Here is a 24,252-nt window from a genome sequence, read left to right as displayed (position 1 = left end):
AGAAACATAAGGTGTGCCTGAGGCATACACCTTGAGATATCCCATCAAACCCCCCCTCAAGGGAATGCCTCAGGCTATGTCAAGGATACATCTAGTCTCATAGTTTCTCATGCCATCTCATGGTGGTCAAGGATTAATCTATGGCTAGGTTCTCATGCTAGCAAGGGTTCCCTTGGGTGTAAGGTAAACAAAAAGGGATACAAAAAGACCTTCCAATGGTTATCTCCCCTGCATGTACATGCACACAATGTCTGCAGGAGGTACCATGGAGCAAAACATACACATGGCCTACATCATAAGGTGACGAGAGGTGTTTACAAAACACACAAAAACACAATAGTTTATTTCATTCATTTTGGAGGACTATCCAGGCTGAGTACCTTGACATAAAAAGAGAGATATGGAGCATACATAGAGATGATTTAAAATGCATAATCTTCAAAGGATGCCTCATCTTGTGGAGGCACATCAACTGAAAGTAGATTTGCATTTTCTGTCTTTGCTTTGGCTCTGCAAAACTTCTCATTATGGTTGTTCTTGCCACAGTGCTTGCATGGATTAATTTTGAAGCAGTCCTTTGAAAGGTGATTTGTCTTTCCACAGTGATTGCAAGGGGTATACTTGCCCTTCTGGACTTTTACAGCATAAACAATGTCATTGCCTTTCCTGAGCTCCATATGCCTTTCTTCTTCTTGGAGAGCAGAGATAATACCTTCAAGATTAGGATTAGGAAGATTTTTCAAAGTGCAAACTATGTGATCATAATCTTCAGGCATACTCTTAAGTAACACTGCCATAGCATCATCTGGAGTAATAGGAGAGTTGATAGAAGCAAGCTGAGTCATAAGACTTCGCATATAGTTGACATGAGCTGCCAAAGTAGTACCACTAGCCATCTTCAATTCAAAGAAAGAGATTTTAAGTGATAGTTTAGAGATGTGAGAGCTAGCACCGAAAATCATGTCAAGCTTCTGCCAAGCTTCTGAAGGAGACTCCAAGTCAGAGATATGGTGAATATAATCATCTCCTAAAGCAAGAGCAATGATACCATATGCTTTTTCTTCTCTAGCTGGAACCCTTGCCGGTCGTGTCGGAGTTGAGGATTCTCCAGCATTAGAGGCCGTAGAAGAAGCGGTAGGAGTAGGTTTGACAAGTCCCCATAGGTTCTCCCTCATCAATGCAAATTTCACCTTCATCTGCCATGTGTGGAAGCCCTTTCCATTGAACTTCTCTAGATTCAATAGGGTAGCCATGAGAAGGTCTAACCCAGATATTGGGCAGTGTCTATCTCTCTTACAAGGCGAAAAATAACTGAAAGACTTCCAAAATATGAGCACTTGATGTAGCAAAGACTAGTGACCAATATTCAATCAATGATGCTTCTTCTTACATGCTTCATAGAAGTGGCTAAAATGAATACTTTCCAATCAAAACCAGGTCTAGCAAGTCAAAACAAAACTGAAGCCACACTTGTACTGAAGTTATTGAAAGTTTCAAAAAACCAGAAATGCTAGAGTAGCATTTTATGTAGCATCATCTTCAAAAACTTATCCAAAACTGTAAAACTAAAAGGCTGAACTTGGAGGGCTTGTAGCTCACTCTTCAAAGCAAGGAAAAGAGGGCTTTCTGAAGCAAAAGAAAGCTCATATACTAGAGAGAGTCCAGCACAGAGGTTGGACGAAATGGTGCGCACTTTTGCCCGGGGGAGTTGCTATAGGCTGAACCTGAGTTTTGACGATTTCTCCCTCGTTACTGAACCAAATGAGCTGAAAAATGGCTCAAAATCTTCGTCTTGAGGTCGCCCATCTACTCCTAAGAGGGCTCAGGCAATGGCGGAGCAGGCAGGGAGTATTGAGCAATAGAAGAAATGGCGAAAAATGCGCTGTTTGGGGAATGGCAGCCAACACAAACGTTTTTTCTTCAATTGCTTGCAGGTGCAAGTTCGGCCATACTAGAGGATATTGGTTCCTCAGCCGATATTCATGCTGAAAATCAGTATTTACAGCAGCCTCCTCTTGATCCGCATGCCCCGATTCAGCCACCTGCTGATTTTGTTCCTCCACAGGCAGTGGATGATGTTGTTAGGCAAGAGATTCAATGCAGCAAAAACAGTTCTGAACTGGTTGCTGCAGACTCTCAAGGAGAGTAGACTTGAGGCACCTTTGCCTGGTAGGACTTGTAGTGCAGCAAGGCACGTAGGGGGAGGCCTTTCTGGTGAATCAGCTTATGTAGGTGCTTTTCTTGATGAAGAAGGAACTGATACTTTCGAAGAAGCTAAGGATAATGTGCACTGGATGAATTCATGCACAATGAATTGCAGTCCATGGAGAAAAATCAGACTTGGGATGTTGTGGATTTACCACCAGGAAAACATACCATTGGTACCAAATGGGTTTTCAAAGTGAGAAGGAAGCCAGATGGGTCCATTGATAGGTACAAGGCACGGCTGGTTGGCAAAGGCTATGCTCGAAAAAAGGGCATAGATTCTAAGGAGACATTTTCTCCTACATTCTGGATGACAACTATCAGATCAATTATTGCCATGGCTTCAACTTTTATTTGAATGTCCATCAGTTGGACATAAAAATAGCTTTCCTTAATGGGGACTTGCAGGAAGAGGTTTATGTCAAAAAACCTCGTGCCTTTGAACTTTCAGGCAATGCACTTCAAGTTTGCAAGCTGAATAAAGCTTTATATGGGCTGAAACAAGCCCCACGTGCATGGTATGCCAAGATTGATGCCTTCCTGGCAAGCAAGGGGCTACACAATAGTCCCACGGAAAGCACTCTCTACATCAAGAAGGATGGGGGGGGATATTTTAGTCATCATTCTTTATGTAGATGACATGCTGCTCACGAGGTTAAACGAGGAAATAATTGCAGATTTCAACATTGAAAGCTGAATTTGACATGACAGATTTGGGAATGTTAAATTTCTATTTGGGGATCCAGTTAATACAAGACAAGTGTGGCATTGTTATGTCTCAATCCAAGTATGTGCAGAAGCTCTTGGATAGATTCAACATGCAAGATTTTAAGCCTACAGCCACTTCCATGGAGCTAGTGCTGAAGCTTACTATGTATGATGCAAGTGAATCAGTGGATGCCACACTTTATAACCAAGCTGTTGGATGCCTCATTTATTTGTGCAATACACGGCCCAATATGCAATATCTCAGGTGAGCAGGGATATGCACAGCGCAAAGACAACACGTTGGCAGGTGGTAAAACGCATCTTTCGTTACTTGCAAGGCACAAAGTCTTATGGCTTGATGTTTCCCAGGGGGGTGACTTGCAGATGCATGCTTATAGTGATTCAAATTGGACTGGAGACTATGACACTAGGTAGTCTATAATTGTTTCTTTTTGGGTAAAGCTTGCATTTCTTGGCTGAGCAAGAAACAATCTACAATGGCTACTTCCTCATGTGAAGTTGAGTACATGGCAGCTTTCACAGCGATAGTTAAATGTGTTTGGATGCGTCATTTGTTTGTTGATCTTTATCTGTCATTGGAGGGTCCTTCTCCAATTCTCACAGATAGACAGAGTGCTATAGCAATGGCAAAGAATCTTGTGTTTCATGCTTGCACGAAGCACATTGAGGTTCATTATCATTATGTCAGAGGAAAGTTGCATGCAAGGGAGATCAGTATGATCTATGTGTCAACACATGAAAATGTTGCATACATTTTCATCAAAGCACTTCCACGTGAGAAGTTTGAGGCATTTCACAGTGTCGTGAACTTATCTCCTTTTGGTGATTGATGACTTCCTTGTACATCATCACATTGGCACTGCAGGGGGGTGTTATAATTATTGTCATAACCCTAGGCAGTGACCAGTGTACTCCATAAGTGAGTTAGGGGCACTTTTCGCTCACTAGAGGTTTTTTTTCCTAACCACACTTAGAGGGTTAGTGTGGTTTTATCACTTAGACAAAACCACCTTCACACTACTTTGTAGTTAATCTTATCTATTGCAGCTTTCACGTTTTGGCTCTCCAGCTCTTGCTCCTAGTTTGTCTGGTTCTTTCTTTCTCACATGAACATTTAAAGCAAAGATTTTCCTGCTTGGTTTTCTCTTAATCCTCTTTCTTGAGGAGAGGATATCTTTGTGTTTAAGGTTTCTTAGGTGGTGCTTGAGAAACCTCCTTCTTAAAGTGCCCCTTGGTTTTAAGATTGGGAGATTTATTGAACTTATGAACAAAACTAGTTTGTTCCAAAGTTTCAGCTTTCGATTTCCCCGTAGTATTGTGATATCTTTGGGCATATTTAATAGCTTCCTCAAAGGTCTGGGGAGAATTTCTTCTCACCTTAATCTTGTAGGTATCTTTCAAACCGCTCTCGAAATCCCTTATCTTCTAGAATCATCAATTCCTTTGAACTTAAGGATTGTCTCCCTATAGGTCGCTATGTACTGGACTAAAGAATTATTGTCCATGCTATTATTGTCCCAAGCTTCCCAAGCCCTTTCTAGCTCATGTTCAGGTAAGAATTCTTTTAAGAAAGCTTGTTCAAACTTAGCTCAAAACCTAGGAATTTTATCTTTTTCTCTGAGGATCATCCACCATTTATAGGCCTTATTCCAAGGGAAAGACTTGCTTCCACGATTTGATTTTTAGGAGGGGTGTTCTTCAGTCGATGGAAGTCTTGCTACTTTTGCAAGAACGTGTTTATGGCGTCCTTGTTTCGTTCTTTCTCTTCCCCATTGAAAATTGGTGGTTTTAAGTCCTTAAGAATGTTCGACATTTCTTTGAGTCAAGAAGTAGACCTCTCCTTTTGACTTGGAGGAGTCATTGATTTTGCAATGGGAGTCATTGATTGAGATTGAATAACTTGGATTTGGCTTGGGTTAGGGTCTTCAATGAACCTAATTGTTTTTCTATATTTTGTGTTCGTTTTTCTAGTTTGATGAATTTTGAATACGTTTTTTATTATCCTCATGATTTCATGATGTATTCCGCTTTGAGCTTGCTCTCGCGGGTTTTTGTTCTTACTTAATAGAAGTCTTTTTCATGGGAAAAAAAAAAAAGAATACGGAATTCGGTATTCACCGTAATCTATATCCTCTATTTCCATAGTTTCCTCATGTATTTCTTCTTCGACTATAGCCTTACCCTTTCTAGCCCTTTCCTCGCTTTTCCTAATCATTTCATCTCTTTCTAGACTCGTCCTTGTTTTTAAAATGGGTAAAGCAAAAAGATTTATAAAAGAAAGAAAAATGCGATGTCCACTTCCCTCGTGTTTTGTTCAATGCCCTTGGAATCCAAATTTGAAGTTGACACGTCCTTTACTTCGAAAGAAAAATGCGATGTCCACTTCCCTCGTGTTTTGTTCAATGCCCTTGGAATGCAAATTTGAAGTTGACACGCCCTTTACTTCGTAGTCTTTTCTCTTCGCTAATCCACCAGGTTTCAAACTCCTCGACTTGATCTTCAAAGTCCCTTTTCTCTTTCCCGTCCTTGGCTTTGAAATAGGCGAGGCTAACAACTTGAGGTCTTCGAGTCTTAGAGAGAGGGATAAATGAAAGGACGAAGAGGCCTTAGGAACTTTGCTTTTTATATATACAAATATAAAAGCATGGCTTTTCCAAAGGCGTGTTGAGTCTTATCGTGACATGGGTTGTCTATTTTGCTCTTCTCCGTGTGCAGGTTAACATCGCAAGAGGTTGCCTTCACTTTACTTGCTACCAGTCGTTTAGGAGCAATGGTTGCTCATAGTCGCTCAACTCTCATGCTAATGGTGTGATCATCCCCATCCACAAGTGATCCAACAAAAGATGTAATCTCCATATTGTAAGTAGGAAGGTTATAAGCACCAATTGCTGCAGCGGGCTGCCAAAAGAGAGGCTTGATTCCGCCCGTATATATTACTTGGAGCGGCCGCATGGCGCCCACGATAACCCCATCCAAAAAGACATGCACCTCTCTGAATGGTTCGTTCCTTGGATAGCCAGTCAGATGGTTGTCTTTGATGTACTCATTAGGAGGATTGGTATACTAGAATCCATCATCTCCATGGAAAGAAATGTAGACTTCTAGTATAGCTTTGTAGAAGTTGAGGGGAACCGGCAAAGTTTTGAAAGCGCTATCGTTTTCACTAGAGAGCTAGAACCAATAGCGATGTGAAAGGGGAGTAGGAAGAGAGATGGGCAGGATGAGATTTGCTGAGAATTGTATGGATGGAAGGTTTGTCTGCTTTGCTCCAATGCCTTTGTAAGCTGGAAAACGGGTACAGCGTAAGAGAGCTCTGGAACCGACTCTCTCTCCTACGTTGGGTAGTGGTAAACCTTGGACAAATTATCCTTCGAAGATGCATAAAGATCATCGGAAAACTCAGTCGACCTGTGACAATCCCTTGGTTCTTTTTCTATGTATCTCTGACCGGGCATCAAGTTGACAAAAATATGGCCATAAAATCTCAAAACCCCTTCACAAGCCCAAAGCTTAGCTCTGATACTAGTGCTACACCCAACTCAAACAAGGAGGGCTCTTGACTCTTTTCCACCAAGTTGAGAGCTCCTGACTCTTTTCCACCGACCCACCCATCAAACAAGGAGGGCTCTTGACTCTTTTCCACCCAGTCGTGAGAGAAGCCTTCGTGAGGGAGAGGGTTCTCCCTCTTCTTCCATCTTGGAGTTCTCTCTAGAACTCTCCCCCTAGCCCTGTGCTTGACAAGTGGCCTCTTCTCTTAGTGTCATGTGTCCCACAAGGGACCCCTTCCTTTAAGCCCTCTCTTGGGCTACCCTATGCATTTCTTGATAAATATCTAGGCCTAGGTGTGACCCTAGGTCCATAATATGCCAAGCACGATCGAGTCCTCTGGTTTCCCACCTCACCATAACCAAGCTGCAAGGCCCTGCGATTATGGTTGATGTAACAGGAGGGGAGGGGGGGTTGGGGTTAGGGGGAGGGCAGCTCAAGCAAGGAGAGCCACTCCCTCTCTCCTAGGCTATAAGGCCTTGTACTAGCTCTTATTGTTGGACATGTGTCTTGAGGCACCCCTATTAGCGTACCAACCATCACTATCTCCACTCACAGCATCAATGCTCTATGACTAGAAAAAGCTCCTCCTTTGCAACATTGACCAATGAAACTTTGTTAAGTTTCATAGGATGAAGGTGGGTGTGTTTCTAATTTGCTTTAGTATTGCTTATAACTGTGGCTTTGTGATCTTAGCCGATATTGTGGTATCTTAGACCAAAGCACTTGTAAAGTAATAGTACAGGTTGATATGCTTTGAACTCATATGAACACTGTTGGACGATTACAACAATTCTTGTCTTTCTTCTAGCATTAGATTTTCGTTTTGGTATTATCAATCTATAATTCAATTATCTTGTTTGTACATAGAAGCATCACAAATGGCTCTAAACTGATATGATGCCTTCAAATTGCGTCTTGTGTGATATGACAGGATGCCATGTCTTTCCAAAGGGAGCATTACACGTCCCCTCCTATGATAGGTAGTAGTAACTTGGAAGCAGCAGATGGATTGCTAACAACTAACATGGATGCACCTTTCTTATTTGATGCCACAAGTGCATATGAGATTCCCCAGGTGGGTGTCTCGATTTGTTTTTTAACTTATTGAGCGCGTTTCTTTATTTTCTTGCCTAGTTGGATCACTGTGGTGTTGCTATTGCTATTTGCGAGGACAATTTCGAGATGAATCCATTAAACTGACCAACAAAGTGCAACTAAGGAAACAATAGTGTTGGATACAAGAGTCTACATTGGACAGAAAGTTTGAGGAAAGTATGACATAAGTGAAATAAAAGAGACATATTACTGTGGGATAACGTGTGACTGCTTGAATGGTAGAGTAGGAAAATAGTATGTTAGACCTTAACAAAGCTAGTTTCCCCAGTGATATTCTCGATTGGTTGTTCTAGCTAGAGCGGCTATTGGACTCTGGTGGGTTTTGATTAGTTTGGTTGACTTAATTGGTTCAAGTCAAGGTTTCGTCCATGCTGAGGCTTGTTGATATTGTGATAAATTATTTCTAAGTGGTGCATTGCCCTATCAGCTAGATTGTCTAAGCATCGTTTGGAATTAGACGATCCATCCCCAACGGGAACGGCTCCCTGCTCCCGAAGCTGCTCCTCCTCATTGCCATCACCATAGCATCCTCTCCCTCCCATACAGCCCAATTGCGCCTCCCTCGCCACTCCTTCCTTGCGTTGTTCCCTCTCCTCGGCCCCCCACGCATTATCCTCCCCTTTGTGCCATCCCCCCCCTTGGTGCCTCTTTCTCCCCCCCTGCGCCTTCTCCTCCCACCCCTTGCTTCATCTCCGCCTCCCTGTGCCTTCACCCCCGCCCGGTCTCCTCCCCCCCGCACGCAGGCTGCTGCCAACCTTGCCCTCTTACTCCTCCCTCTTGCGCGCTTTCCGTGCCCCTTCATTTCAGCTCTCCGCTCCCCTCGCATTCTTTCTTCACCCCCTCCTCTTCCCGCATAGCCCTTTTCCGCCCCTCTTTGCCGGAGTTTTTTCTTCCCTCTCCCATCCTGTTAGCCTTTGCTTGGAGCAGCTGCAGTTAGGCAGACCAGCCGCCTGTGTTAGGGGCTGGGCTGAGTGTCGACGGTCTCCTTTTGAGCCCCCTGAGAGCAAGACTTGAGCGGAGTGCACTTCTTGAGAAGCTTGGAGGTGTCGTGGCATTTTGGGCTGCTTGCACATTTCTTAGTTTGAGCGTCAGACCGTCTACAGCGCCAGTGTGACCTTTTTTTCTTTCTTTCTTTTTAGGAGCTTTAGGTTAATTATTGTATTCTTGGGCGGTACTCTTCCTCTAGTAGTGCCGCACCGGTCTTCCCCAAAAGGGGATCCACATCTCGGATAGCTCTTACAAGAGGAGGAGGTACAACGGACAGTGGATATGGCAGATGCTAGTTGATGGGCTGGTTGAGGGATGGGCGGCTTGGGTTGCAGATGCGATCTAGAGGAGCAACGAGGAGCTTTAGTCACAGGCCTTGCGACGGAGATATGCGCTTCAGGAGCATGAGAGAGCATTGAGGTGGGATCTAGCCTCCATAGAGAGACTTAGGGAGCACGACCCAGACTCTCAGTGACTTCGGGATTGTCATGGGCTGCGAGACTCAATGTACAGGCTACGGAGGTCTGCAGAGATGAGTTTTTGTATCCCTTGTCCCGAGCCAAATGGGTCCAGCAAGGGGATAGGATGACCAAGCAATTTTTTCAGACTACTGGCCACATTCAGTAGGGACGCAATTGCAAAGGCTGCGGGATGCCGAGGGACGGATGCACTCAGACCCTCAGGAGATCCTTGAGATGACCACAACTTTTTATCAATAGTTGTTTCAGGTAGAGGTGGTGTCCCCTGAGGCACTTATAGCACGCAAGGCAGTCTAGGACCAGGTTTGTACAGTGGTCACACCGAGTTTGAGCAAGTCCGTGGAGGCTCCGTTCACGGACGAAGAGCTCTGGGAGGCCCTCAAGGCCCTCCCTCCTTAGATTGCCCAGGGGAAGATGGCCTTACTCCGACTTTCTTCTTGAGCTTTTGGGAGCTCATTAGCATGGCCTTTCGTCTTGCCTGTCAAGAGATCTTTGACTTTGGTTCACTCTTGCAGTCCTTGAGTCGAGGTTGGATATGCCTGATCTTGAAATGGGGATATAGATCGGACATTGGTCAGTAAAGATGATCACGCTTTTGGATACCGGATACAAGATCTTGGCCAAAGTCTTGAGCTTGCGGTTGTGGCCACACCTTCCGGACATCATCCATGACACACATACAAGTTTTGTGTAGGAGAGGAGCATCTTGGACAACATTTTAACTTTCTGAGAGGTGGTGGATTGGGCCAGGGAGGAGTCACAGCCTCTCGCAATTCTTCTCTTGGATTTCAAGAAGGCCTATGATAGGGTGGAGCGGTCCTTTCTAGAGGGCACGATGTGGAGGCTAGGCTTCATGGACAGATGGATTAGAGGATTGGCGGCTCTATACGCTAGGAGCTCTAGTCAGGTGATCATTGGCGGACACACATGGGAGACCTCTCTCTTTCATGCTTGGCTCGCCAGGGCTACCCCTTCGCCTTCTTCCTCCCTTTGTAGCAGAGGCTCTAGGCTACTTTCTTTGCTCCCGATCAGTTGGGCCCACGGGGATGTGGCTTCCCATCATACAGGAGGAGGAGCTGCTAGACTTGGAGTGTGCTAACGACACAGCCTTGTTTGTCAAGGGCACCACAACGAGCCTAGAGTCGGTTAGGGGAGCTCTAGCCATCTGCTGTGAGGCTTCCGAGGCTCGAATCAACTGGACCAAATCGATTGAATTCTTTATAGGTGCAGAGGAGGTTCAGGATTGGGGTTCGGCTATTGGCTTTTGGTGGATCCCGTGTGGGCAGATTGTGAGATACATTGGTTGCAAGGTTGGGATCGATATTTCAGCGGAGCAATGGATCTTCACGGGTTGGAGAGTGTGCGGCGAAAGCTCTTGTACTGGAACTCTCTCTCGCAGGCAGAGCACTGGTGGTCAACTAGGTCCTTGCTACAGCTTGGTACATAGCCTCTTGTTGGTGCTTTCACTGGGGATGCATGGAGCAGCTGAGATGACTATTGCGAAGTTTCATTCGGGCCAGAGTCGCATGGCAAACAGTGATTTAGCCTCAGTCACAAGGAGGACTGGGTATCATTGATCTAGAAATGCAGAGCAGAGCCCTCTTGGGCCAAGTTAGTGGTACGAGGTCTCACCCCAGGCACGGAGCCTTGGAAGCTCTTCTATAGCACGGGCTTCTCGAGAACACTCCCTGCACCGGTGGGCAGTGGCAGAAGTCACACAGATGGATCATTTGAGAGGGGTTTCCTCACAGGGAAGGGCTCCCCCTTGATGAGGAGCCTCTTTATAGTCTGGTAGCGGCTCTTCAGCGGACTTATTCGGGCCGGGCCATCATCCAGGGAGGAGTTTGAGCATTAGCCACTTATCTGGCATCCAGAGGTCCAGGATGCAGAGGGACACATGTTAGGAGAGAGGACACACATCGGTTTGGCACAGTGGGATAGTGGCTCAGTGAGGTCATTTGGAGCTTGGAGACGGCTTTCTCGCGAGGAGATAACAAGGACACTGTGCTTTCTCATTTGAGAGGGGCAGGCACCAGGATGATGAATCATTGAAACTAGCCTCTTGGTGGGAGGGCCTGCGTTCGCCCTGGACTCCACAGAGCTGGGATGTACCCCTTAGCGTTTGCTTCTACAGGGACAATCTCCTCTCTTTCCGCCATTGCTTATGCAGGGTGGGACCAGGTGGCCAGTTACAGGCGGAGTTGGAGAGTGATGGCGAGAGCGCGGGTGATTTGTGGGGGTTGGATTGGCAACGGATCAAAGTAGTAGGCTGTCTAGGCAAGGATTGGCACATTGACGTGGACACATCACTCTCAAGATCGGAGGGAGCAATGTGGCACCTTTGGCTTTGGGAGGCAGGCCTCTTCGCGATTTGCAGTGGGACCTAGGGGAATAGTTCTCGTTGGCTCAGGTAGCAAAGTCGGACAGAGTGGAGGAGGTGCCTTTCTTCTCTTACACGACGCACATCGGTTGATGGATCTAGTTAGAGGCCGCAGCTTGGACCCTGTCGAGGGAGAGACACTTGGTAGAGTAGGATGTTCCCAGGGAGGTAATCCCACGATTCTAGCCTCATCTCTGGACCAGCCTGAGACCACGGAAGATCTCCTACTTTTTCTAGTTGATGGCTCATGGAGGATTGTCCATCGCCCTTGGCTACAGCAAATGTGAGTTGACGGGGCAGGTGCCTTTGTTGTGCGGAGGGCATGTTGGAGACGATCTCCCATTGCTTGTGGGGTTGCATAGCTACGAAGAGGATCTGGCTTGCGTCCTTTTGTAAGGTGGCGAGTATTGAGCGGATGAGGGGGGACTTCACTTGGGGATGGTAGCATGGCTGATAGAGGGTGAGCACGCTTTTTCCATTGACCCAATGTTGCTAGCTTATAGGATCCATGGCTAGTAGGTCTCTCGGATCAAGGCCTATGATGCACCACTGCCTTCTCGCTCATGCCCCCTTTCTCACTAGAGGACAGTGTTTGGTAGACGGTGGCTAGCATTACATCTTGGAACATTTGGGTTGCTCGGTGCAGTCAGGTGATGGGGGGACAGACGACGACTCTGGCGGCCACCCTAGTGGCCATTTGGCAGGACATCATCTTCACGCTATGCGCTACTTGGAAGCGTGGCACTCCAAGACCGAGAGGGACTGTTGAAAGGTGGGACCGCTCAATGTCACAAGATACGTTTCTAGAAACATTTCTAGATTTTGGCAAGCGTTTCGCCTAGAAACGCGTAAAAATATTGTATTTTATGTATATTATATATACTTCATAAATAATACTACATCTAGGCTTTAGCAAGGAAGGGTAGACCAGAGGGTTTAGCAAGGGAGTAGAGGGCTTAGCAAGGGGGTAGAGGAGAGGGCTTAGGCAGCAGGCTGGAGCATCGAGTAGAGGCTGGAGTAGAGGGCTTTGGCTGGATAGAGTACAGGGCTTGGCAAGAAAATAGAGTAGAGGGCTTAGGTTGGGTAGAATAGAGTGTTTTGCAAGCAACAGAGCAAGCAAGGGAGAGGTGAATCGAATCGGACCAGAAAAACAGTATAAATAGTATATTTTATACCCAGGATGTTTCACCCTAAATGCCACGTTTCACACGTTTCTAAGAAACGTTTCGGCCCAAAACGCGTTTTCAGGTCACACTGGACTGCTTCAACCTGCAGGGATTTTTTACACTTCCTTGGAGTGTGATATCCGTTGGATGTACAGACCACCTCCGTGGCTATTAACCCTATTCCTGAGGCAACCTAGGCAGCGAGCCGTTGCCCTGGGAACAGGCTGTGTTTTCTAAACAGTCTTTTCATTGTATTTGCCATCTTCAATCCCTTTATGGAGGCTAGAAGCACGGGGTTTTTTCAAGCATTAATAGAAGTTTTCTTTTCTCTAGAAAAAAAAAGATGCTCGTTTGGGTGAATACTAAAATCAGATCGTATAGTCTTCACAAGCAGTTATAGCTTGAATGAAGAGAATGTGGACTACTTTTTGATCATCCTTCTCCTTGTAGTGCTACCCTTTTGTCACGGCTGAGTTTGCCCTTCACCTCTGGAGTGTTGACAAAAACTCAGTACGAGGTCCTGTATAAATAGATGCTCAAGTATGGGTGGGTGTGTGGATTGGTATGTGTGAGAGCATATGTTTGTACTATGGTCTACACCACTATTGGGTGTTGATGACGCAAGTGGGGGTGCCATAGGAGCTAGTCCTCGCTATGTGTGATGGAGTCCTCGCTATGTGTGATGGAGTTTATGGGTTTCAACCGTATGAGTGACTATCATGAGATTGAGACTGCACTATGTGTTGTGTTTTTACAGGATCATGTTCTTGGATTCATCTTTTTGGTTAGATTGGGCCTTGTTTCTGTGGCATGTGTCACATTGTCTCCGACATTGATTGTAGTCGTCCTCAGCTTTAGGGTTTCCTAGTAAAGTCAAGAGAGGCAGTAAGGTTTCATTGATCTTGAATCATCCAAACATTAAGATATTCAATTTTAGGAGCTGTTAATAGTCGTGTTGTTGTTTGCTGCCACCTTCTTTTCATCTCTCGGGGAAGAGAGATGCAAGGATTGCAACATTGTGATATGGCTTGGCTTTTTACTGCTGTTTAAAGTGGCAGAGGACAGATTGGCATCCATGTGAGAGTTTGTGGAAGGGAAGAGCTCAAATTGTGGAGCACAGGTGAAATGAGATTGAAAAATGAGGTAGAAGAGGGCATCAACATGACAAAACCCTAAGACCCTAGGGTGAGTCAAAATTGGCTATACCATTAACTCAACCACTAACTGTAGTTAGGGGAGAAAAACCTTGTAAAGGAAAAAAGTGCCCCTAACTTTTATTACATGGGTCAGTGCATTAGAGATTATTTCTTTTTTTTCCCCCAGAGAACTTTCTATTAATGCTTGAGAAAACATCATGCGAATTAGCAATCCAAAACACGCTAGAGACTTGGCTATCAGAGAAGAACCTACATGTTTTTAGAGAACCCAACTTGTTGTCGATGAACCTTGCTCACTGCCTAGGGTATCTCTAGAAAAGGGGCTAACAATTTGGGTGGATCTATATATCCTCACTCAATAAAAACATAAAAAATACCTACAAGCCAAGCCTTGTAGAAACCCTCCCGCCTTTCGGCAATTACCCTAGATTCCTAATTCCCGTACTCCTAGTTGGCGCGTAGGGTGGAGATGATATTTTACCAAATTGTGATAAGGGTGGCTGCCAGGGGGACTTGATGACTTCCCATCACAAAACTGCAATGAGCAACCCAGATGTTTCAGGTAGCGATGCTGGACACCATCTTCTAAACACTATCCTTTGGTGAAAGTTAAGGGCGTGGGCGGGCAAGAGGTCCAGTGCCTCTATTGTGGATACTTGCTGGCCCTAGATCCTATCGGCTAGAGAAGCTGGATCATTGGAGAAGGCATGACACCCTCGCGTCAGCCATGCAACCATTCCCCAAGTGAAGTCTAGTTGCAACCTCTTAGTGCTTGCAACAATTCGGAGGACACCCATTTAGATCCTATGCGAAACCCTATGGACAATGTGAGATTGCCTCCAGAACTATGTTTGCGCAATGTTGCACCTACTATCTACCCTCATCTACTCCTGCCAAGGGCCAATGAGCAAACCTTTGTGCGTCGCTATCTAGAAAATATATGAGATCTTCCGTGGCTTGCAGCTGGTCCAAAGACCTGACAAAAAAGGGAGGCAACCTCTTGGGGATCTTGCTGCTCCACCCAATGATGCTCTCTCGAGGGAATCAAGGCTGTTGTCTTTAGTTGAAGAGGTTGACCAATACAGCTTGTGTATGAGAAGAAGGGCACCTCCTTCACCTTGTCCCAGTGCCCTACTTGTACGGGCCAAAACCGCTCACATGGTTTTCCGATTGAATCTCTTGAAGAGGCTGACCCTCCCATAACCAAAGGTGCCACTATGCCCAATTGTGCTCTGCTTGGAGTGGAATTGGGTCAATAGTCCAGTCCTTACCCAAGTGACCCATTACCTTGATCCGAGCGCGTCTAGTGCCTCGTTGACCCCAAGGTCCCCAGGAATCTTGTGCTGAAGAAGTCCTCCAAGCTTCACTCTATATAGTCTACATCGATAGGAGCCAAGGGATTGCTAAAGAAACAGAATCTTGAGGGGCGCCCTAGACCTAAAAAACTCTCCGTACCATTGAGCGGGGGTCCGAGACACTTGCAGTCCCTCCCACCATGACTTTGGAGCAGCGTCACAAGAAATGTTTCTAGAAATGCATAAAAGTGTTGTATTTTATGCATATTTTATATACTTCACAAGGGGGTAGAGTAGAGGGCTTAGCAAGGGGGTAGAGGGCTTAGGCAACAGGCTGGAGTAGAGGCTGGAGCATGGAGTAGAGGTGGGACTAGAGGGCTTAGGCTGTGGGTAGAGTAGAGGGCTTGCCAAGGGAGTAGAGTAGAGGGCTTAGGCTGGGTAGAGTAGAGTGTTTTGCAGGCAGTAGGGCAAGCAAGAGAGAGGCAAATCAAATCGGTGCAGAAAAACAGCCGTGTGTGCCAATTGGTACCTAAGTCGTTTTGCCCTAAATGCCACGTTTCACACCTTTCTAAGAAACGTTTTGGGCAGAAACGTTTCTACACGTTTCTGATTCCTGAAACACGCTTTCTGATGACACTGCTTTCAAATGTCGATCTTTGCCATCCGTGTGCCTGCCCACCTTAGATAAGCGAGTGCTTGACTTCGTGCCTCGACCTTTGCAGGAAGGCGGCTCCAAGCCTTGAAAAGATTGATTGGGCCACTATCCCACTGAGCCCATTTGAGGTGTTGTTAGAAATTGTCGAACAGAGGGTATGCGCAGTGGAAGACTGATATAATAGTTGAGGAGCTCTCACATTGTGCTGGTGTGGGTGGAATCACAAACTTCTTTACTTAATGTGCTTCACATAGATGTGTTGTGCAGACCTGCAAATACACTGTGAACCAAGCCAGATATAGAATCCACCAAAAGAATATGTTTCTGTCCAAAGCTATGGACACAATACGAAAGATAGATCCAGAGTCCCACCAGGATGTGGTCCTCTGATCTTACCTAATAGTTTTCCTACTATCTGCTAGGTACCTCTAGATCTCTGAGCCCGCGTGCTCCACCTTGAGCGTATGTAGACTCACTGTCTAAAGATCTCAGCACCTTGCTGCCCTGGTAGACAGCCTAGGCTTCAGCTCCAATTGAGCTCAGTCTGCAGCACCTAGGGCCCTCCTTTGCCTCCTGGATGTAGGCCCAAAGATGAGGCCCTTGCTGCTGCTCCTACTCCTCTGCTTGCTGCTCTGCTGGATGCGATATGAGGTCCCAAAGGGGCCCTTTTGTAAGGACAGATGTCCCCTCGAAGCCCACCCACCCAGGCCTACTGGCTGACTTTGCTGCCCCTCCAACTAACCCCACACGTCCCTAATTATGGGGCTGTGGGAACATATATTAGGGCTGTGTGCTGGATGACCTGGTTGGCCAGCCGACCGGCCAGTCCAGCCCTATTTAAGGGCAGGGCACTGCCCATTTGCAGCCCCCCTTTTCTGCTTCACCTCGCCACCTGGGTGCTCTGCATACCTGCCCTCCTGCCAGGCCTATTGCAGGCGATAGATCTGCCCACAAACCTGTCCATAGGCAGGCACTCATGCTGCAGCACCTTGCCATGTGTCGCCATCCACCAGCGCCTCCTGGCCCACGTTCCAGGCCTGATACAGGCCATATACCTGCCCTCATACCTAGGATGGCCCCTTTTGCTTTTGCTGTGAGGTGCTGCCCATATGTCAGCAATCCCCCCCCCCCCCCCCCCCCGCCCCGTCTCTCTCTCTCGCTCCTCTCTGGGCATATTTTGCTGTAGGTCTCCCTCCCCCATGCTCTCCTCATTTGGGGGCTTATAGATGGGGAGGTGACCTTTCCAACAGGTGTGTCCTTCGCCCCAGCATGAGTCGCTCCTAATCTTGAACCGCCGAATGCCATATGTGTGGCTGCTGCTCGAAACTCCTCCCCAGTCCTTTGGTGATGCCAAACCCTATGGAGGCTCCTCATCATGGGGGAGCCCTTGCCTGTGAGGGGAGCCTCTGAAAAAATCCACCTACTGGCTAGAGATTAATATTTCTAACACCGCCCTGCAGTGATAATGTTTGAATGTACAAGGAATGGTGTCAATCACCTAACAGATCTAAGCTCAAAGCTTTGTGAAAAGCCTCAAACTTCTCACGAGTAAAGCTTTGGTGAAGAGATCTGCCACATTTTGATGTGTAGGGCAAAAGAGCAAGCTGATCTCCCTTGCATGTATGTATCGGCTTGAGGGCATATGATAATTTATCTCTGTGTCTTTTGTATGTACATGAAACACAAGATTTTGCACCATTGGTATGACACAGCGAGAAATGGAGTAGGCTCCTCCAATGATGCATATAGGATCTGCCAAAGAATGTCTCAATGAGACACATCGTTTGTGGTTGTAAAAGCTGCCCTGTACTCAGCTTCACATGATGAGGTAGCAACCGTTAATTGTTCTTGTTCGACCAATAACTGCACGAGTGTTTGATGAAGAAACATCTACCATTGTTGATGGGCTAGTATGAAAATCACCAGTCCAATCACGCTTTGAGCATGTAAATGCAAGTTACCCCCTGGGAAAGAGCAAGCCAAGACAGCGAGTACCTTGCTTAAACACGTCTCATAGCCTGCTAATGCAAAGTCTTTGGGCTATGCATAAATCTGCTCAACAAGGATACTGCATACTGAATATCTGGCCTTGAATTACATATGTACATTAGGCTTCTACAGCTTGGCTGTAAATGGTCGCATCAAATGGTTCATTGTCATCATGCATGGATAACTTAAGCCTTGGCTCCATAGGAGTCGTATAGGCTTACAATTCTGAAATTTGAACTGTTCAAGTAGTTACTTGGACTGCAATAGACCAATGACCAAAAGACTAAAATGAAATCGTTTAGACTTCACAAGCAGTTGTAGCTTGAAAGAAGAGATTTGGACTACTTTTTGATTAGCCTTCTCCTTCAGTGTTAGCCCTCGTCATGGCTGAGTTTGCCCTTTACCTCCGGAGTGCTGACAGAAACTCAGTACGAAGACTTTGTATAAATGGATGCTCAAGTATGTGTGGGTGTGTGGATTTGTATGTGTGAGAGCGTACTTTTATACTATGGTCTACACCCACTGTTGGGCGTTGATGACGTCAATGGGGATGTCATAGTAGCTAGTCCCTGCTATGCGTGATGGAGTTTATGGTTTTCAATCTTATGAGTGACTATCGTGACATTGAAACTGCACTATATTGTGTTTTTAGAGGATGAGTTTGGGAATGTTCCTGGATTCATCTAGGTATATTCTCCTTTAGTGCTAGCCTTTGTCATGGTTGAGTTTGCCCTTCACCTCCGGAGTGCCGACAGAAACTCAGTACAAAGACTTTGTATAAATGGACGCTCAAGTATGTGTGAGAACATACTTTTATACTATGGTCTACACCAATTGTTGGGCGCTGATGACGTCAGTGGGGATGTCATAGTAGCTAGTCCCTGCTATGCGTGATGGAGTTTATGGTTTTCAATCTTATGAGTGACTATTGTGAGATTGAAACTGCACTATGTTGTGTTTTTAGAGGATGAGTTTGGGAATGTTCTTGGATTCATCTAGGTATATACAATGAATTCCCAAGTGATAGTGTAGCAACCCCAAATCATACATTTCAAACGTCTTCTGCAATTCAGCCTTAAAGTCTGCAATTTTTGCAGCGTTAGTACTCGTGAGCAGCATGCCATCAACATACAAGACAATGTTGACCAAATCACCCCCTTCTTTCTTGCAATAAAGGGTGCTCTCCATCGGGCTGTTCTGCATAACCTGGCTGGTAAAAAAGGCATCAATCTTTGCATACTAGGCTCTAGGAGCCTGCTTCAAGCCATACGAGGCTTGCTTCAACTTGCAATTTTTACTTCCTTGCTAATAATGGAGTATAGCGGACTGTTTATTGATGTATGATGGCTTTCTCACTCAAGTAGTTTGCCTACTCCTTAGTTATGTACTCCCCCTCTATGTCCAAACGTGGGGTCAAGGTATAGGGCTAGTATCTGCAACCAGATTGATTCTTCACCAAAGCAATGAAATGCTTAAATTCAGTGAACACTACAGATTTTGACCCAAATGAATTTTAGAACTCATCTATAAAAGTAACAAAATAGAAGTGACCCCCAAGAGACCATCTCCTCATAAGACTGCAAACATCACAGTGAACTAGCTGCAATTTCTTTGCAGCCCTAATTGTACCATCCTTAGGGAATGAGAACCTACGCATTTTTCCAAGAATATGCTACTCACATATGTGCCTAGGAGGAGCTTCTAATTGAGGCAAGGCATCTACCACTAAAATTTCTGAAAAAGCATAAGACTATCAGATTTTACATGCCCAAACCTTGCATGCCACAACTCTGCATCTTGCAATATATAAATTGAATATGCACTGTGTGCTCTTGAATATTTTTTCACATGCGTCAAGCTGAAATAGACCACGATAGTGTGTACCTATTATCACCAATGAATAATCATTCTCCATTTCACCAACTATGCACTTGTCATCCTCAAAGATGACTTGAAATCTTTTTCTAGTGAATAAGGAAACTGAAAGCAAATTATGCAAAATTCTAGCAGCTGCAAAGTTCCAGCATACCCCTTTCTCTCTCTCTCTCTCTCTCTCAAGCATTAGGGCCTAGAACCACCAACCTAGACTGCCCTGGAAAGGTAATTTTATTTCTTGCAGCTCACAGGCTACATGATCATACATGAAAAATCAATAACAAAGGAGAGGAGAGGGACAACTCTGGCAATTGCCACTTGTCATGATTCTACTACAATCTAGACCATGCCAATTACTTGGCAACTCTGGAGCCTTCTAGGCCACAGTGCATGGACTTCTCGTGATTGCCTGGTAAGCTCCATAAAACGAGGGTAATAAACCACTCTTGAGTACCTGCAACAATTTAACGAAGCACACCACCATGGCACCCTTTAATTGTTAGCTTTTGCATACAAAATATAACTCTAGACTAGTCCTAGTCTCAGTGGGCGTCCCCACAAAGCAAACCGGTGCATACCAAAATGAAAGTATTCTGGTTGATTGAGATCAATCCACTTTGATCATGATTAAGAATCTTGCTTGAGGTCAAAATACTTAATCCTAGTCAAGTCTCTTTGACCGTAGTCAGCACAAATACCCTAGTTGCCTGTAGTTAACCCTCTTGGCCTAAAACAAGTCCCGCTAATTGAAGTTAGGCCTTCTTGACCGAAGTCAAGTGTCTTTGACTGAAGTCAATGCTTTGACCAATTAAAAGAACTCTTTGACTATAATTAAAATAAATGAGAAACCTTTTGACTATGGTCAAATTAGATTTGTATTTTGGCTTGGAGTATTTACGACTTGATGACATCCCCTCGGCTTCTAACCAGTTGACAGCAATTTAAAAGCCTCTTTGTAAATATCCAGAACTCGTGCATAATCAGAAAGCATGTCTTCATCCATCCACTTGGCATTCAATGCCGACTAATTGTTGACTTGACAAGGTACCTATATAATACCTTGCCTTGAGGTCCCTTGCGTACCGTATGATACCCAATCTGTTCTGGCTGGGGTAATTCAGAGTGCCTTGTTGTGACTAGCAAATTGCATTCGCTAGGGTTGCAAAAGTTGCTCAGCGTTGGCTTTCTACATGAAGTTGCTCAGAACTAGTTGTCTGTGTCAAGTTGTGCGAATGTAGAAAAGGGGTAGGGGACAGATTCGAGAAAGGGAGATTGAGGAGAGGAAGGGAGAAAGAAAGAAAGTTTATTAAAGTCTATAGAAGACCGATGTGTCTATGAGACTGTGAGAAACCTGCTGATACAAACAAGTTGAAGGGTGGAGCTACTAAACGAGCATCAAGACCCATGCTTAATGCTAATTGCAACATAGCCATAAACATTAGTGATGTCGTATTTGCGGACATGCAAATTTCACCTCGTCCATGTTGCGGCTTGCTAGTGTTGCGATAATTCTTTCTATTTAAGTGGTGCGTTGCCCTATCAGCTAGATTTAGTGCTCGTCTGGGAGAGACTAAAATGAAATCGTTTAGTCTTTACAAGCAGATGTAGCTTGAATGAAGAGATTTTGGACTACCTTTAGAAGTGCAGTCGTCGTATCCCCTGGCCCGATATAGATCACTGATGACTTGGAATGTTGCATCAAGTTGCAGTGGAGATGACCCAAACTCAGCATGGATGATTTGGTGAGGAACCGATGGCTTACTACAAATCATCCATGATCTCATGAGAACCTGTAGGCGCTCCACACGAGCCCACTTTGCATTTGAGAGATTCGGCCCCCAACAAGGGCTGCCATCGTTGGTAGAACCAAGGAGTCGAATAGGAAGGCCTTGGTCTGAGGTCCTTGAAGTGTGAGTGGAAGCATTGCCTCTCTAGCTCGGCTAGACAAGCATATCCTCTGGTTAGACGGGCGTGCATTGCCGGTCTCAACATAAAATAAGGGCAAAAAAAAGGAACTCCTAAGTATGTGTAAGACGAGATCAGCTCATGATGGGAGCCCACCATGTGATATCACTCTTTATCAGCAGGCTGTTGGATGCCTTATTTATTTATGTCACACCAGACCTGACTTGTAGTATGCAGTATCTCAGCTCAGCAGATTCATGCACATGCCCAGTTCACAGCATTGGCAGGCAGTGAAGAGAGTCTTTGTGGAATGGCTATTGAAGGCCATGTCTCTTTTGTAGGCAGAAACCCACTTTTAAATGTATTTAATTGAGACTGCATGTGGTCCTGCAATGTCTCTGTTCCCACCATATTGTCTGGTAGGCGTTAAGGGGAAGTTCAACCATTGCATCATCTAGGCATTGCCTCTATGGTCTGGTTTGCATAACCTATGGTGCATGAGGGACAGCAGTCCCTAGCAAAGGGACGTGATCTCAGTGTTAATAGAAAGCTAATTTAGCTATGCACAGGAAGTGCTGACAGAATCCTCAGCATGTGAAGAGAATCTGATCGCAAGTCTGCACAGGGGGTTCGAAAACTTTGCTGTTTGTTCTCTAGAGCAAATAGATCATGTGGCTTCCCTAGTAAAAAGCATCATGATGAAGTACGTTACTAATTTCCTTGGAAAAAAAAGTATGTTACTAATGGACTTTCGTTGCCTTCTAATTGTATCACTAATAGACTTCGGCTATCTTGTTTGTAAGTTTCGCGTCAAAACTTGAATGCAAGTAAATTTGTAGTACCTTCCGAACTTGTATTTTGAATCTATTAAACTGGATTGTTCTTGCAACAAACACATGTAGCCAAAGGGCAAACGTTCTCACGCTTTAAGGGCCCCCTTTTTCTATGAAGCGAAGTGGTTTTCTTAAACTTCTGTGAAGCTCCTTTTTGTTCGACTCTTGGTGACTTCTGCTAATGGATGGGCTTGGATGACAGTTTGGCCACCAGGTCAATGCCGATCAGGTGTCTGCTAGTACACCACCTGTTCAAGAAGTACAGGAGGAGCAACAGAGTCCTCCATCAGCCCAGTCTCCACAACAGGAGCAACCACAGCAACCACAAGAGCAGCAACAGCAGGAGCCTCAATTTTCCCGCGTACGTGTAGGCCCAAGGGGCTATCAGGGACCAAAGGGTGGTGGACGGGGTTTAGGTTATGGAACAGGTGGGAGGGGAAGAGGCTATATGAACGGACGTGGTCGTAGTGCACGTGGAGGATATACAAATGGTCGCAATGGTCAGTTTCTTGACCAGGGGGGATATTATCCTAGAAACTATTATGGACGAGGGGGTGGTCGGGGTGCACGAGGTGGAGATTCTATGTATAATGGGCATGCAGATGGTCCTACAACTTTCACAATGTGATCTGGTATGGAAATGTAAGTGGCAGCATCATCAACTATGGCTTCCTAAGTTACGCACCAGTCAAGTTGAAATATGAAGATTGGCGAGTCTCCTCCACAATTAAGTGGCATTGTCTGCAAATGGCCAGCTTATTGCTATTGTTCTGCCCTGAATAAAGATAGTTTGTTGGGAAGGGCCTGCATTTGATGCAATCTATTGCTAGGTAAGGTCATGGAAGTTTGTTTTAAACATTTTGTAGCATGCTTCAGGCAGGTAGTTTTGAAGAGAACATTCCATAGCTTGACTTAAATATGGTTTTAATGGTTGTTTGATCTATGTATATGTATATTGGCCATTCTGACACTTTTTTATTTTGTTAAGGTTTTTGGAGAAGTAAGCTTATCTCTTTTGAGATCTTAAAATTGGAGACTCGAATACTATGCTTCTGGATATGGTCTTCTTCAGCTCATAGTCTATCTTTTGAGGGTATTTTGCTAAGGAGTTTTTATTGCACCTATCCGTCATATGTTGAAGGCTGTTTCCATGTTTTTATGGCACACGTATGGATTGCAGTGTTTGACAGCTTGGATTGAAGATATGCTAGATTGTTTTGTGGTTGAATAGAGGGGTGTCCAGTATGTCAAGGTGGGTATAGCCCAGCTGAACGTTGCAGCGTTGTGTAATTCAACAATTTTAGTTCAAATATTGTTTCTTGAAAGAAAAAATCCATCTATTTCTATTAGGCATTTCTCAAAAGGGAGATCCAAAATTGTGAGGCTCGAGCATATTCAGGCTAGTATTGAGTGCACATTAAGATCACCTGTCGAGGGCCCCCCACCCTGGACCTATGCTGCACGTAGCAAGGTTTGAACATGGCCTGCCGTGCTGGTTGGCAGATGCCCTACCACTACACTGCCACGGCATCTGCAAATGTGTACCACTTACATCATGATTTGTTAGGTATGCCACAGGCCTTGGCTAGGTCCTCTATCCCATTTGGAAGCCCAATGCACACACAAAAGATATTGTATTGTAGAATACTCGTATCTATCGATTTTCTGCTACCCCTCCATCATCCTGTCTTCTGCAAGGTGGTGCCACTTAGGCTAGCTTGAGATGTCATTTTCAAAATTTCCCCTTTCCGTAACTAACCCACATTGGTTGCCCATGTCCTGTCCATCCACAGGACACCCACCGTAGATTAACTTTCCCATGCTTAGCAGAGTGCGCTTGCCCTGTCATGCAGTGCCTACTCTTATATGAAATGTGGTACACGCTTCCTTTCTTCTTTAGCAACTTGTTATTTTGAACAAGAAGGCTGGCGT

At 45.3% G+C, this 24,252-nt stretch overlaps 1 protein-coding gene across 4 annotated transcripts in view; it reads left to right on the top strand.

Annotated features, from left to right (window-relative positions):
• The window catches only part of LOC147884762 (uncharacterized), a 44,646-nt gene extending 21,106 nt beyond the window's left edge, over positions 1-23,540 (top strand). Inside the window, exons 3-4 of one of the 4 annotated variants that reach the window (XM_087397978.1) lie at positions 7,415-7,558; positions 23,309-23,540. In XM_087397978.1, the coding sequence (XP_087254104.1) occupies positions 7,415-7,558; positions 23,309-23,347 (183 nt within the window). In that variant the 3' untranslated portion in view covers positions 23,348-23,540. Of the gene's footprint in view, positions 1-7,414; positions 7,559-22,522 lie in introns of all 4 variants that reach the window. The other 3 variants (XM_087397976.1, XM_087397975.1, XM_087397977.1) reach the window with 3 other exon arrangements.
• The last annotated feature ends 712 nt before the right edge of the window (positions 23,541-24,252 follow it).

Source organism: Dipteris shenzhenensis, chromosome 26 (genome assembly GCF_047967505.1).
Source record: "Dipteris shenzhenensis isolate YYH24624 ecotype China chromosome 26, Dip_SZ_1.0, whole genome shotgun sequence".
In the NCBI taxonomy this organism is placed as follows: Eukaryota; Viridiplantae; Streptophyta; class Polypodiopsida; order Gleicheniales; family Dipteridaceae; genus Dipteris; species Dipteris shenzhenensis.
Note: the sequence above shows the minus strand (reverse complement) of the source record. Positions and strands in the feature narration are given on the sequence as shown.